A 17,308-nucleotide genomic window follows, 5' to 3' on the forward strand; every position below is an offset into this window, starting at 1 on the left:
CACTGTACACCATGATATTATTATACATACATAATACATATAAAATCAAGATCAAAAATATGTAGGTTGAATGTGGGTCTACCTCACGGGCCGGAATGTGAAATTACCGAAAACGCAAATATCGGAAGGCAAAGATCGAAAATCGAAAGATCAAAAAAAAAGGGTGCATGGTAAACGGTACACACTCACTTAATTTGCGCGAGCAGGATACAACAGGAACAGGCTTTTCCTCCCGTATTAATGTGCGCGCGCCTGTTCCTGTTGTATCCTGCTCGCGCAAATTAAGTGAGTATGTACCGTTTACCATGCACCCTTTTTTTTTGATCTTTCGATTTTCGATCTTTGCCTTCCGATATTTGCGTTTTCGGTAATTTCACATTCCGGCTCGTCACGGAGACTGGTTGAATCTATGCATGTGCTCCATAGTGAATTTGTAATAATTATGAAAAAAATTAAAGGTACACAATAATTAATATTTTGATTAAGTAATTCTCAATCTCAAGAAAAAAATTTAATTTAGATTCCTTTAAACATTATTTATATTAATTTTTGCCACGGGGATTCATCTGGAAATTATTGCTTAACCATTCAATTTTGATATGGAAAAAGTTTTCTCTACCTTGGTAACCGAGACGGACTAGGTTAAAATACAATCAATGCTCTTGAAAAGACTTCTTCATCCAATGTTCGGAAAAAGTGAGTTAAGTACTCAAATTAATGACTCACTGAAATAAATGATTTTACCTTAGTAACTTATAAATAGGCTAAATACATTCAACTAAATTGGAGAATGATAATACGGACGAGCGGGTGCTGCGCTGTTCCGACATATTTTATCAAATATAAAAATTTATCTCATATTTTTAGCATCTTTTCTTTTGTGATGCCACCAGCCGGCCCTGTTTATAAAGATTGACAAGTATGATTCGATAGATTTGAAGAGCCTTTAAGAAACTGTGCAATTTGACCAGCTATATTCATGTACGCAAAATAATTACGAATTTCTCCATATATACATTGTTATATAATATTTATGGCTGCAATAAATTAACGTATGTATGAGTATGTACTTGTTGTGGAACTGAATAAAGCAGTGGCTTCCAACCGCACTACAGTCATTTAGGGCGAAAAAAATTTAGCAATGGCAGAAATAGACATCAAAACGCACAAATCAAAACATATGTGGTATACATAAATTACCTTGAAACGAAAAACCTGATATATCTGTGTACTAAGCCATCAACATGTAGATGAGACACAACGTGGAAACTGGTCATTTTCCAGGTAATTATCTAGATATGTATGTTTAACGTTTTGGTGCGGAAATGTTTTTTCTTTCCGATATTTTCGGAAGGAATACTAATTTGAAAACACAAAATAGGGATTTTCATATATATATGTAGGTATGTATGTATGTAGAAGAAGAAATCAATATTATATGAAAATAATTTTATTTTAATACAGTCATTGATAAATTAATATAATATATAAAAATACATAAATATATTTTAAAAATTTTAATGGTTAATCTTTAGCAACTATTTGGACTATTGTTTTGATAATTCTGCTTCCTTTGTCATGATGCAACAAGTTCAAACAAGGATCTTTGATTTTTTCTTCTAGCAAGTTGACAAGTTCTGATCGTATCATTTTTAGCATCTCGGCAACCTAGAAAAAAGAAGAAAAAATAATCAAAGCACGTTCACTATGCACAAGAAATGTAAAAATATGAAGTTATTTCAAACCAAGCATATATTGTATGGAATAAATTTGTTTTATAATATATACATATGCATAATACGGTTACCTGACAACTCGTTCACAGATTTTCCGTAAATCGAGGATGCGCTCCAGGCATTACGTATACGGCCATCTCTTTCTCACCCCGTCTGTTCACCAAGATCTCGTTTACTATGCCATTACGTATGCAGCCATCTATTTCACAGACCGTCTGCTATCGGTGAACGGACGGTTTGTGAAAGAGATGGCTGCATACGTAATGGCATAGTAAACGAGATATTGGTGAACAGACGGGGTGAGAAAGAGATGGCTGTATACGTAATGCCTGGAACGCATCCTCGGTTTACGGAAAATCTGTGAACGAGTTGTCGTGTCACCGCATAATACATAGATATATGGTTATTAAAATAAAAAAAAATATTATTTATTCTATAGTGAAGAATAAATAATGTTTTATAACAATAAAAAATTAAGAAAACAATATATTTATTAATTTTATCACTATTGAAAATGTATGTGCAGATTTACATTAACCAGAATTTTGAAACTTGTTGCATAAAAGGTTGGACATAATGACGTGAGAAATGCATAAAACCTCTATACATGTGTATATAATTTGGATACAAATTATAGAAAATTTCATGCAATGTTTGGTTTAAACACAACCTATGATAACCATTAATTTGCATAACGAGGTACGGACTATGCGCAACATACTCACAATTACACACATTAATTTTGTTGATATATTATGCATGTTTGTCATTGTTGTCTTAATGAGATTGCATGCAGGGGGGGGGGGGGGTTGAGGCATAGTACATACGAGTATGTATATAATGGCCAATTGTGTTATGGCAGACTGTACATTGGCAAGTATACGTAGATGGAATTCAAATTTACAGTTACTTTACTTCAAGAAATAAAGCCATACAAATGGAGGTCATATATAATAAGTAAAAATTGCACAATACAAACGATAATATAACAATAATTACCTCATGAGTTTCCACTTGAAACATAATCCATCCATCTTCTAAGGAGACAACGAATGTTCCTCTATGCAGTTCAATGCTAAGTTGACGACCTTTAAAATATTTATTTGACAATTATTTGGTTATTTAAATTTTAATAACAATATAAGATGAAACAAGAACAAAAAAAAAAATAAGATGAAATGTTCACAACTGTTGTATTGCACGAAAAATGTTTTTTGAAGATAACATCCGTTCATTAATAAGAGTTTTTTTATTACATAATTTGCTCAACTATTATTCACTATAGCATAACAAAAAATAGCATTGTGCCATGAGGTCATGTTTAGTTAATGTATCTCCTCGTTAAAAATTTATTGTACGTATTGAGTTTGAAAAAATGTTTCTAGGATTGCTTTTGTACAGCAAAAATACAAAGAGTGAAATAATCAGTGTAAAAAAATGGGCTGATGCATATTTGTAATTTCCGAAACATTTTATTTGCATTCATCAACTTTGTGCTATATAAATATACACACACACATATTCAAATCAAAGACAAAAATATCACCTGAGAATAATACGATTGGTAATATTGGCACCATCGAACAGTCTCTGATGAATATGCGAGATGTTTTAACCTTTTCTTGGTAAACAAGATATGGACTTGTAAAATGACCAGTAGAGTAGTTGACCGATGTTGGATGTATGCAAACGTAACCATCTTGCTTTGTTTTAAATTTCAACTCTTCTGGCTTTGGTTGACGTGGAATTGACCCACCGGCAGATTGGTGAAAAGATTTTTCCGGAGTCAGTACCTGAGAAGATATAATAAAAAATGAATATAAATCTAACATGAGTTTAAAGCTCACGGTATACATACTAACCTTCACTACATTGGGGTACAGAGCAGCACATAGAATAGCAGCGAGAAGTTTCTGATTATCACCATTAGAGTTCAACTGAAATTTTGATAGTCATGGTTAGAGTTAGTGATCGAGAAATCTCGTCTCGAGATTTTTCGATAAATTTTTATTCTCGTTAGAATATTTTATTGTGAAATTTCGAGATTCTCATTTGTCGAAAATATTTTATTATGAAAATTCGATATTCTCGTTTCTCGATAAATCGTTTATTAGAATCTCGAAAATATCGAGAATATTTAAAATTTATCACTACAAGTGTTTGTTCAATAAACTGATTGATTAATATACTTGTTAACTCGTAAATAATTTTGTGAAATGTTTAGTATGAATATATGCATGAAGCATGAAGTTTTTCCTAACAGGCAATAATGTTTGATTTATTATTTATGTATTTGTTTCATACACAGTAATCAATTTTTGGGCAGTACTTAAATATGCACAGATGGGTCAGTATTTTTATTATTTATCTGGTATATCCAGTATTTTTATTTTTTGATCAGTATGTTATATTTTGGTCACAACAACACAGACAAAGCCGGGTAACAACACTAGGAATTTTACAAAATTCTTTGTTATATATTGTTATTATTACTATTTTAAATTACTATTGTAAATTTTTATTTTTTATAATATTTTTTTTTTGTATAATTTTACTTTTTTTTCTATTCAATGTTCTGTTATATCTCTCTCTATCTTTCTTTCATCATATCTTTAATAAGTTTATAAAGCCCAAATATAATATAGCCTTTGTGTTCTTTTGATTTTTGTATGTTTTGTATGCTAAAAAAATCGATTCACTATATTAAAAAAATATATATATTCTCGAGAAACAAAAAATAAAATTTCGAATTCTCGAGATTCAAATATTCCGAGAAAATGAGATTCTCAAATATCGAGACTCGTATATTTCGAGAAAATGAGAATCTCGAATTGCGAGAATCAAAAAAAGTCGAGAAATCACAACCTCTAGTCATGGTTATATTCCATCATTATGTTATTAAAAACACAAAAAGTAAAAATAAATACTTCTGGTCCAGTGAATTCAGCGACTTTGTCAGCCCCTCTCGCTCTTCGACTATTCCTTAATGCTGGTACAAATCCGATAGAACTCAAAAGTTCTAATAGCTGATGTTTGATATCACCCAACATGGAAAGGGACTTATTTGATAAGTAGTTTTCATTGGCAAAAGTTTGTCCAGAATATCGACTATGTGACATAGCTTCTTGCCATTTCTATGAAAATAAAATAAAATATTAATGTTTAGTAAAATAATTGCATAAAATCAAATTGAAAATAATTCTTACTTTATAAGCTTTGAGGATTGTAAGTTGATCACTATTACCCATCGCAAATTCTTTTTTTTTAGCATCAGCTTGTTCCTAAAATTTCCAATTAATCTATTGAATATGAATACACTTGTTAATAAAACAAATATGCAACATCAAAACCCATGTACCTTTTTACCGAACGGTGCAACAAAAGGATTTTTATAACTGAGACAAGCAGCCATAGTAAGTGCCGAATCAATACAACAAAATATGGCTCCGAATAACATAAGTTTTCCAATCCGTACATCAACCGGCAAGGCTGCTAAGTGAGCTCCGAGTGCAGTCAAATCTAAATCTCTATCCAAAGCTCCAATATCTTGTAATCTGATCAGAGCCGAATTGATATTTTCTTCGTTCGGAGGTTCGAGAGTACTACCTACATATAATAAAATGACATTACATAAAATGCATAACAAAGGAAACATACAAAAAAGTATATTTTTAACCTAAAACTTTGTGGACGCTTATTCCTTCAAATAGTGGTAATACTTTGGTCCTTAAAATTAATTGTTCCAATGGAACCCTGTGCAATTCAGGTATAGGCTGTTCCAAAAAGTGATTTTCATATCTGTGTGAAGTAAACAAATGTATGCAAACTCCCGGCATAACTCGCCCAGCTCTACCTTTCCTCTGTTTTGCATTCGCTCTAGACACCCATATCATGTCTAGAGATTCCATGTTGCGATTTGAATCAAATCTACATAATAATAAATCAAATATAAATAATTTTGAAAAGAATAAACATACATACATACATACGCTTAGTCAATTATTGAAAATTTTATAGTTACCGTTTTTCTTTCATTTTACCACAATCCACTACAAATACACAATCATCTATTGTCACTGATGTTTCGGCAATATTAGTTGAAAGTACAATTTTTCTAATGCCATTCTTTGGTTTATTGAACACAGCCGTTTGTTCTTCACTGGTCAATGTTGAATGTAATGGAACCAGTATAAAGTTTCCAGTTCTATACATTTTAAAATATTTAGTTATGTATTTATATATTTAAATGGTAAATCATTGAAATGTGTATTAGAAAGCTTACCGGCTACCAAATAATTTACTGTCATTCAATTGATCGTGCATTGAGGTGATTTCAGATATTCCTGGTAAGAACACTACTATAGATCCATCTTTGGGCCAATCATGATCTCCTTCAACAATATAGGTTAGAATATGTTCAATCAGATCCAAATTTATCTAAAAATATAATACATGAATAAACTACATTCAAAAATGTATTACGCAAATACAAAATTATACAATAATGTGTATTACCTTTTCATAATTCATTAAATACAGATTTTTACAAGTTTTTGCAGTATAACCTCTATATCTCGCCAAAGTTTGTGCCATTGTAAGATTCTCATCACGTATATTATCTTTTGGACAAGCGTTCGGAGCCAAGACGTCGCAAGTTTTCATTTCAATTTCCAATGTTTCATAGGTTCCTACAAAAGTATAAAGAAACCAGTAGTTTAATAAAACTTAGATTAATCTGATATAAAATTTGCATGAAAAATACCTTTCTTGATTATCTTGGTATACTTTGAATTTTCTTCCATGACGAAATCTGACTTGTCTAAAATATCTTCAAGGAACATTTGCTCTACTGGAAATGTTCGTCCTGAATAAAAAAATATTAATGTTTTATTCACATGAAAAAGTATGTATTTGTAAATATTGGACAATTATTTACATACCAGGTATTTCCAAGACTGGCACCCCTCCGAAATAGTCCGAGAATAAATTAGCATTTAAAGTAGCGCTCATAAGTATCACCTTCAAATCTTTCCTAGTAGCAAGCAAATCTTTCAAGATCAGTAAAAGAAAATCGCTTTCTTCTGAACGCTCGTGAACCTCATCTACTAATATGTGAGTAACTGATTCTAAACGAGGGTCGCTTTCTAAGCGTCGCAATAAAATACCTGTTGTGCAAAAGGTGAGACGAGTTTTGGAGGATACTTTACTTTCCAAGCGAATCTGAAAAGGTAAGTATATTATAAATAAATTTTAGCTTGAATTAAGAAAAATTATGGTATTAATAAATATTTTAAGGAAAATACAAATTACCTGATAACCAATAGTACTCCCGGTTCTTTCATTTCTTTCTTTGGCAACTCTGTCAGCTACACCGATTGCAGATATTCTTCTGGGTTGTGTGCATACAATTTCAATATGTGTGTTGTTCGATGTGTTTATTTTATTTAATAACCATTCGTCTAAAATAAATTGTGGAACCTGTGTACTTTTTCCGCATCCTGTTTCTCCACTGATTACTACAATCTAATTGAGAGAGTACATATATTATATCATTTCAAAAAATATAGAAGTCAATCACAACATGAATGTAAATAAATACCTGTGATTTTTCGATGGCGTTTAAAATATCATTCATCTTGTTCCAAGCCGGTAATTTTTTTCTATCATTTAACATTTTTTTATATTGACTACAACTTTGTTTTTCCATGAATTTTTTGGCAAGAAGAGCATCTTCTTTTAATGCATTCTCCAAGTCAAATATCATTTTATTATCTCGATTAGATGCTTTTTCATAGTGGGAGGGTAATATCTTCTTTGAGTTTTCCTTACCTTCCATGATAACGGGGAACAAAGGTTGAAAACCATCGATAAACTTTTTGGTGTTACTCTTTAAAAATGAAAGAATATCCTCTTCATTTTGAACCAAATCCACAATAGAATAAACGGAAGGAATACCGTCGCAAGCTAAAACTTCGGCTTCAGTTATTAACCGACGACAAATATGAAGGCATTCCATCTGTGGTATAACATCAGCAGGTGCAGATGTTTTCAATAATATTATAGGAGACTCAAAAGGATACATCGTGTTGTTTCTGAATTTAATTTCTAGAAAGTAATCATAATTATTAGTACCTAAGTCATCACAGACAGATATAACTGGTTCAGGTTTTTCATGTGAAAATCTACATTTGTCACCAAATCTACAAGAACCTTTAGAAAAATTTCTACATAATTCAATTTTTTTCGTCTTAAAATTGTTGTTTTTATTATTATAATTTATGTTTTCTTTCCTCGATGTGACAATTTTCTCATTTGTATTATTGAAATGTTTCAACAAATAACTTAAATTAATTTTGAATTCAAACAACATATTTGGCTCCTTTTCTTTAAAACACGTTTCAAATATAGAATCTAGCACAGCCTTTTCATCACTTCTCTGCTCTAATAATTCGTTATGTGATAGTTCACATTCAATTTTCTTAGACTTATCAATATCGTAATATTTGTCATACAGAATTTCTAAAGCTTCGTCGATTTGCCCGTTTGTATGATCCAAAGCTTCTGCACAATGTGTTTTATGGAAACCATATCTAAAATACACATAAAAAGTTATTTGTTATTATTTTTACCATTGCATAATATATGTATGTATGTATATATGTACATCGGAATTAAGAGACACTTACGATTCTAATTTTTTTAATGCAAACATTCTAAATTTATCTTCCGATGTTACATTATCACTTTTTTTCTTGGAATAATCAAATCCACCTTGGACTACTAAATTACCTCTTTCCATCCAAAATCGATTTCCCAAATTTGCTCCTTTATCCTATACATTAAAATATATTAGCACTCATATAAATAATCACATATCATATAAAGTATCAACAGATATTTCTGTACCGTGTACTCTGATGAATTTTTTAGCTCAAAATCTGGACCATAAATATGCCTGAGTGTTTCGAGGATGAGATTTTGTGAATCGCCGCTGAGACGCAATGTTTGCATCTCAACTCTGAGAGTTTGGACTGATTCATGTTTCTCTTCTACTTTTTTGCTATAAATAAATACATGTCGATATCACAATATATCGGTATCAAAAAATATTTTATTGTACAACACAAATAATAATTTATAATACAACACAAATAATAATTATATAGTCTTACGATAGGTATGAAAACTAGTGATTTTTTAAAATAAATCAGATAAAAACCGTAAAATATCTACATAAGTGTAAAATAAATAAATTTCTTATATGACACATTTCTAAATTATGTTGGCATTACTGGGATTGCACAGAATTGTGAAATAGTAACTATTTGCACATCTTTTAACATTCATACACAATTAATTGGCGATTTTCGTAAAAAATAAATAATTACCCAATTTTAGCATTAACAGGAGTATGTAGGAAGAAATCTTCGGCCAATTGCCGAGAACAGCTCTCCATTTCGACGGCCTTACTCACAGCTCACGTGTGACATGTGTCAAACGCTGTGGCCGTGGTCTTAACGCTGCATTTTATGTTCACAATTTTATAGATAATTCGAAAAATTTGAATGTATGTTAAATCGAAATCTAGTGTTTTTAAGGGTAAACGGACTACTAGTCATATGTGAACAGTCACAGGACAACCGGTCGCTTTAGATCGGTCACACCAAAACTGGTCACACCCTAAAACTGGTCACGAGAAAACTAGTCACATCCAAAAATTGGTCACGAGAAAACTGATTGACTGATTTTAGGGTTTGACCAGTTTTCTCGTGGCCAGTTTTAGTGTGACGGGTGATCACGTGTGACCGATCTAGAGCGACCGGTTGCCCGGTGACCGGTTCACATTTGACTAGTTATAACTAAAGGCTGGATAATCAAGGTGCCGTCTTGAAAAAAACGGACCCAGAGGGTGCTGTGCATTGTTCGTTGCATTGTTAAGGTTCGCCGGACGTTTTTTTTTTGGACTCTAGCTTTGTAAATAGAACTAAACCGCCCCGGTTCCTAAAAAAAGCACTGTGACTATACGGTGTCTAGTAATAACCGAACCGTTTTTAAGTTGTTATTGATTATCAACAAATATAATTTAATTTGTTTTACTTTTCATAAATTGAAGTTAAATATATTAAAAAAAAATTTGATGTTTGTTATCAAAAATGTAGTAATAAAATAGCCAGGGTTGTAGAATAGCCGGTACGCGCCGGTACGGCGTCCCGCTACCTATTATCAGCACCGGGTCGCGACCCGCCATAAAAATTTCAAAAATCAAAATAATTAGTATAAAATTTTAATTTTTTCAAAAAATTTTATCACTTTTGCAATATTTTTCACCCAAGTTCGATAAGCAAGAAGCGCTGTATATATATGAGGCACCAGATGTGTCTTTAGCACATTTAAATATTGGTCCCCTTTCATGGACCCATTAACAAAATAAATGGCCCTGGACCTTTTTCTTTTCAAATGAAGGAAAATTCATCGTTACATCGTTCGAAAATTGCTTTGAAGATGACGCATTTTGCTTTGAGGATGGATGACACTTGATGCATTTCTTGCACAATGCAAAAGAAGGGTCTGATTTTTTTTGTATGGTCACGACAAGTTACACAATAAATTAAGGAGTAATGGAATAAGAGTGGGTGTTCTCAAATAGAAAAAAAAAAATGTGAAAGTTTCCGCATATGGCACAAATAACATGATACTTTAGTTTGTTCTCCATTGAGTTAAACGGGCGATAATATTTTTCTACTTATTTTAAATAGTTAATATAATTGTTAATCCCTAGTTTAAAATTAGTTAATTTAATTATATTCAATAATAATACAGTGATAATAATAATAATAATATTTTAGAGACAGTGTTAAATAGTTTTATGTCGTAATTAAAATTCATGTTTAGTCATTAAGTAGTTTAACCATATGTTGAATATTGATTTTTTTCTGCATTATACATTTACAATATACGTATTTAATTTTGATTTAAAATTATAAAAATATTTTTCTTAAATAAAAATGGCTTCAAAACGAAAGCAATGTTCGATACAAATTTTTTTTGCTAAACGAAGTAAATGAAATGAATCTGAAAACAGTGTTGCGTCTGTAAAATCAAATAAAGAAAATAATATCAATTTAGAATCTGTTAGTAAAAATATAATAAATGATAGTAGTGATGCGATATGTGTCTTCCTGGCCAGATGTTTGGAGTACGGAGATGTGGGAAGAAAAAAAACGCAAATATCCCTGGTTAATATGTAAGTCTAATAATATTGGATGTGATATTTGTTGTAATGTAAAAAGTCTTTCAAATTTTAAATCTAAAGGAGTTAGCATTTCTAAAGAATGGAGCTCGATTTCAATTTGTACGTACGGAAACAATAGGAGCGCTAAATTAGCATCTTTGAGAGAAAAAATTGGCGATCATTTGAAATCACAAGCGCATATTAACGCCGAAAAAATTATAGTAAGTTCGAAAGAGCAGCCTTTTGAAAAGATTTTAGATATTATGAATGACTCGGAAATTGTATCAACCAGTAAAGTTTTTAGAACCGCGTATTTTATAGCTAAACAAAAAGCTTTTCCATTTGCTTCCTTTCCCAGTAAGGTGTTGGGCTTCCACCTTCTCGTGGTCCTTACCGAACAGTACATACTTTTTAATCAACTTTAAAACTACTGAGAAAGAGGAGCCTTCCGGCATGTAGCGTTTTCGACCTTAGAGTCATTTAAATAGAGTCGAAATTAATTATGTAAAAATGCATGTATGTATTGTAAAAATTGTAAAAAAAATATTGCAAAAAAAATTGTGCGAAATCGACCTTACCGGCACCTCAAAATTTAGCACTACACCACTGAAAATAGCCATATATATTTCGCAGTTAGGTGATTATTCATTAAATTCACTGAAATCTTGATCATGGAGCATCTGGCACCCGAAAATTCCATCCATCGAGATTTACACACGTGAAATATCATACTAAAGAGAACTCGAGTGCCAGATAATCCGGATTCGCGATATTCGTGGCAAATATTGTCGTTTGCGCGATCGCAATGAGCGAAATAATCCATTTACCATATTTCTCATGTCATTCGGAAATCAAATGTGACGGAAAAAATTTCAAGTCGAGAAATCATCAATAATAATTCAATTATACAGTAGTTTCTTGATATTGAAATTAAATTAAAAGCCGCTTAATTCAAAATAGTAATACATAATTATGGCGTTTTTTTGAAGAAAAATGTTTTTTAAGTGATTAAATAATTACATAAATTAAATATTTATTATTTAATAACATACATATGTGCATATGTACATATATGTAATATGTACATTCTTATATTGTTAATTAATAAGTTTGCGATATTTAATCTAAAAGTGGAACGAAGTTCATTTGTTAGTAAAAATGTTTCAATTCACTCGTCTGGCGATAAGAATTCAATATCAATTACATATATTTAAAGGGTTATTACCCTTACATTTTTTTACAAATTTCTATGAATTCTTTGAAACGTCTACCTATGTATGTATGTACTTCATTTGTTATATAGAATAAAGATTAAATTATTATGAAACGGAGACGTAACAGTATTTACGAGTACATATGTAGTTCATATATGCAAATCTCGGATTTTGAATAATTTCAATCGATAATATTATAAACATTATATTAAACAATTTATAAATTGTTTAAGGTGCAATGAACGATTGAAATTTGATATGAATAAAATAAATTAATTAGACATTGTTCAGAGGTTAACCATATACATATGTGTGAATTCATATAATCAAAAGGTCATCGAAAGTTCTGAATTATCGAAGTTTTATGAATCTTGGTGCATTTTTCTTAATCGTTCGTAGATGATTTATCAATTCTATTATACATAATTTAATAACCAATTGAAACGAAAACAAGGAAACTTAATAAAAGCTTTTAAAAACACGAACAAATTGGAATATTATACTAAGAGGTAAGTCAGAATGCAAAAATATATAAATGCTTAAATACTATGTTATGTAATATTTTGTTAACGATTTCACCTTAATTTTCTTAGATGGGTAATAATAAGTTATATGCAATAATTTCATATACCCAAAAATAAATTTATAAAATTCAAAAATCTTATAAAAGATTATAAGCTTTCCGTATATATTCTCTGTACATGGAGACGAATGGGTCATATTCATTTGGAAAATACCTAACATATTATATACTAGTCACCATGACGGGCCGGAATGTGAAATGCCGGAAAACGCAAATATCGGAAGGCAAAGATCGAAAATCGAAAGATAGGCGAAAGATCAAAACAAAAGGGTGCATGGTAAACGGTACATACTCACTTAATTTGCGCGAGCAGGATACAACAGGAACAAGAGGAACAGGCTTTTCCTCCCGTATTCTGCGCTCGCACATTAATACGGGAGGAAAAGCCTTTTCCTCTAATTCCTGTTGTATCCTGCTTGCGCAAATTAAGTGAGTATGTACCGTTTACCATGCACAATTTTTTTTTGATCTTTCGACTTAAGATCTTTCGATTTTCGATCTTTGCCTTCCGATATTTGCGTTTTCCGGCATTTCACATTCCGGCCCGTGAGGTAGACCCATTATTTACATATATTCATTGAAACTATAAATCGCGTTCAGCATTAGGTCGATATTTAATATCTGTTATTTTTCAGTTTTCCATGTAACTGAAAAATATTTACTCAACCAGGTTTTGGAATATTGGTTAATCAGATTCACTACAAGACGCGCTTTCGATTTTGGGATAAATTATCCTGCAAAGTTTCATTAATATTCCTGTTATCCTATAAATTATTAAGAAACGAGTGGGTTAATGTTTCAATACTGTGTATAATAATATGTATGTATATATACGTATACTAATACTATTTAAATTAAAATAAGCGTCGAGTGACTTTGTTTTCTAGAGCAACAAAAAGCTTTTAAAAAAACCAGTGCCATCATTATTATCGGTCATTCGTAGTTGTTTCGGACTTTGGGAAGTTAGGTAAAATCGATTATTGGTTCGAAAGATGGGTCATGTGTCAAGTCCGGGTTGCATGAATCGTGATAAGGGGTCTAGGAATTAAATGCATACCAGACGGGAACTGGTGCTGCTTCTGGGCGGGTGTGACCACTGGCTCTCTGTTTTTAAGAGCTTTTTCCTTTGAAGATATTCCATTCGAATTAACGGTATAAATATACTAGTGTAAAATATTTCCTCGATTTAAAATTACATAAACACTGCACTCGTATTTTTATTCACACTTTTACGTGTACACTAAAACAAGATATTCTCACATTTGATGTGAATACAAAATTAAAATATGTAGGTAGATTGTCTAACAACTAGAGGCCCATATTTTTAGCATCTGTTTTTATCAATTTTAGCATTTTCGTGTTTTATTTTACGTAGTCGACAGAATGTTCAGTTTTAGCATCAATTTCTTTTAGACGTAATTTTGAAAATAAAGATCAATTTCAATATTTTAACATATTTATGAAATATGTACATACATACTTTGATTTTGATTTTTAAATGCTTTTTATTATTATTAAATTATGTTCAAAATACATCTTATATCTATTTTAATAGCTACTGATCTATTGATCATTTTCTATTTTACAATTTTAATTTAATTTTGTTAGTAATCATAGTATTATATTATTATAATGTTAATATGTACAGCGTAATAGGAAAAAGAGCTCAAAAACCTATTTACAAGAGTATGTACATACGATTTAAGGTATGTTCATACCTATTCAGCACGACCCGTATCCTGCAAGTGCTTTGATTTTGATTTTTAAATGCTTTTTATTATTACGAAATTATGTTCACAATACATCTTATATCTATTTTAATAGCTACTGATCTACTGATCATTTTCTATTTTACAATTTAATTTAATTTGGTTAGTAATCATAGTATTATATTATTCTAATGTTAATCTACAGCATAATAGGAAAAATAGCTCAAAAACCTATTTACAATCCTTATAAATGTTCATAATACATCTAATACATAATATTAATTAAAGACTCTAAAGTCGATGACCTAAAGCAGATTGTGTTTATACCTGAAGGGTATAGACATTTTGTTGTAATCACCGAGACTCTTCACAAGTGTGTTAGTATGGTTATTAGTAGTCACCGGAGCCTGAGGGGGCCGTGTATTGTTCAAAGGTTGTAAATGCATTGTTAAAGGTTTGCCGAACAATGGATAGCACTGTGACTATCCTACCTCTAGTTATTAGTGATTCTGTCATAGAATCTACTGGTTTTTTAGTAATGTCTGTAACAAACGGAATATTATATATGGCATGCAGTTTGCGGATAGTATTCTTTGGTACATTATATGGACGTATTCATACTCCATTCGCGCATGCGCATTTACGCATTCATGCGCGTCCATATAGAATGTACTAAAGAATACTGTCCGTACTTGCAGGATTCGGGTCGTGCTGGATAGGTATGAACAGACCTTTAGAGTTAACATATCAAACAATATAAAATGACAATTATTAGGAAATAGAATATAAATTAGGAAATATATAAATAAATTATAAAAAGATCGCACTATTGTGAATAGTATTCTAAAAAAAATTGGGTCTCTAATAATAAGATACATTTTATTTTGGATATTTATATTTGCGCTGTTTTTCGTTTACAAGTTAATCGTTTTGATCACTACGTTTTAATATTTTTTAGGTAGTAAATATTTTGTTTTGTTATTATTACCCAAATTTGTGTACATTTTTTAAATTTAGATGTTAGTTAATCGTGAAGAAAAACACGTGTATAGTATTTATTAAATTATATATTTTTTATTTTGTAGAAATGAGTAAAGTGGCAGAATGTAAGCATGATCATGAATCACATGACAACCATCAAGATTCACAAGATAATCATGAATCAAAAATTAAGAGTCCTTTGGATTTGTTGAAAACAGCTGTTAAGTTAGACTTGCCTGTAGATAAGGGTCCTGAAATACTCAAAAAAATATCGTCAGATGCAACGAAAATTGATTTGACAAGTATGAATCTAGACCTGAAAAAAATCACTACATCGGAATTGGTTAACATTGTAACAGACCAATCCAAAGTCGTTTTGACCGAAACAGTTAAGGTCGAGACAAAAACGAAAGGATGCAAAAATTGTGAAACATCACACGTAAAAGACAAACAAAATACAAACGGTATCCCTAGCATTGGAGGGGTATTAAATGCTTTAGCTAAGCCATTGGTTCAGGAAAAAAAGGAGGAAAACGTGAAAGGCGGATCTTCACCAAATGGCAATATTTCAGCAAAGGAGGGCATAAATCCACTTTTCCAAGGATTTGGTTTACTTCCTCCACCACCAAAGATTGGAATACCAAATTTGCTAAACAATGACAAAGCTGCCGAATTGCCCAAGCTTGATTTTCCAAAGCTAGGTATCCTTGATAAAGATCATGGTCCTCCAGCAGCATCTTTTCCAGGATTACCTCTCGATCCCATTGGAATAATACAATCACTTTTAAGTATAAAAACATAATATTTTAATATTATAATATAATGATCGTTTTTAAATACTTTTAAAATTTTTATTTTAGTACGGCCGATTCTGAAATTTATGGAGGGAATGTTGGAAAAGGGTTATGGGAAATTAAAAGAAATTGCTAAATATTTTGCAGAAAGACCATATCTCGCAATGCCATTGATGGTATTCTTAATGTCTATTCTATTGCCAGTTTTCCTCTTCATCTTGTTTGCATTCATGACAACAGCCATTGGCTTTGTAGGATTTGTTATAGCCGAAGGTGAGTAGAAATATAAATAAAATAGTTGTATATAAAAATCACAATTATTCAGAAGAGACAATTTCAGGCACAGTATTGGCGATGGGAGGCATGGTTCTCACAGCATTTCTTGTTTCGTTTTTTTCCGTTATCTTGATGTTCGTTACTACTTATGGTGTAATTTATATTGGTATGAAAACTGTTAAGCTTATTAAATAATAAAATACTTTCATTGTTTGAAATACTAATTAGGTTGATGTGCAGCCTTTGCTAATCATTTCATTATGATGAACTAATTTTCATAAAGATATTTATTTAAATAAAATTAGGAAAAGGTTTAGAGTATCATAATTAATATGTACATACTCTAATAATATAATATATTGACGCATTACTAGTATCGTAATTTAGGATTTTCATTTTGAAGAGTTTGATAATTCGACACACTGAAAAAATATAGTAAAAAAATGAGTATGAACTGCAAATAAGATATAAAAATCTTGTTAATTTGAATACAATATATCACATTAAAACGTTACTTTACTTAAAGTTTTTTTTTTATTTTGAATTGTATTAAAATATGATTTCTTATTGACTTTTATATACATATTATTATATAATATAAAGTTTAGATATTATATTGATTATAGTATCAAGCAAAACATCTATATATTATAATATAATTTCCAGTCATTGTTTATAAAATACATTTACATGGCATGTTTTTACTTTTACATATAGTATTTCAAATAGTAGCCATCAATTAAAATAAATAAAAAAATGACAAATAAATTCTTTTATATTTAA

General features: G+C 30.7%; 2 protein-coding genes across 2 annotated transcripts; one reads left to right on the plus strand and one right to left on the minus strand.

The window, feature by feature from the left end:
• Window positions 1-1,436: 1,436 nt before the first annotated feature.
• Window positions 1,437-10,241, minus strand: LOC143915792 (putative ATP-dependent RNA helicase DHX57). The gene is made up of 18 exons (XM_077436607.1): window positions 9,125-10,241; window positions 8,643-8,796; window positions 8,423-8,568; window positions 7,336-8,326; window positions 7,047-7,259; window positions 6,677-6,956; window positions 6,499-6,600; window positions 6,252-6,424; window positions 6,019-6,173; window positions 5,758-5,940; window positions 5,413-5,663; window positions 5,095-5,342; window positions 4,943-5,017; window positions 4,664-4,870; window positions 3,599-3,673; window positions 3,283-3,529; window positions 2,736-2,824; window positions 1,437-1,668 (listed from the first exon to the last, which is right to left on the minus strand). The coding sequence occupies exons 1-18, from the start codon at window positions 9,190-9,192 to the stop codon at window positions 1,525-1,527; spliced, it is 3,801 nt and encodes a 1,266-aa protein (XP_077292733.1). The 5' UTR covers window positions 9,193-10,241; the 3' UTR covers window positions 1,437-1,524.
• Window positions 10,242-15,561: 5,320 nt separating this feature from the next.
• Window positions 15,562-16,720, plus strand: LOC143915850 (uncharacterized). The gene is made up of 3 exons (XM_077436670.1): window positions 15,562-16,243; window positions 16,316-16,522; window positions 16,575-16,720. The coding sequence occupies exons 1-3, from the start codon at window positions 15,562-15,564 to the stop codon at window positions 16,718-16,720; spliced, it is 1,035 nt and encodes a 344-aa protein (XP_077292796.1).
• Window positions 16,721-17,308: the final 588 nt, after the last annotated feature.

Source organism: Arctopsyche grandis, chromosome 8, assembly GCF_051622035.1.
Source record: "Arctopsyche grandis isolate Sample6627 chromosome 8, ASM5162203v2, whole genome shotgun sequence".
Taxonomy (NCBI): domain Eukaryota; kingdom Metazoa; phylum Arthropoda; class Insecta; order Trichoptera; family Hydropsychidae; genus Arctopsyche; species Arctopsyche grandis.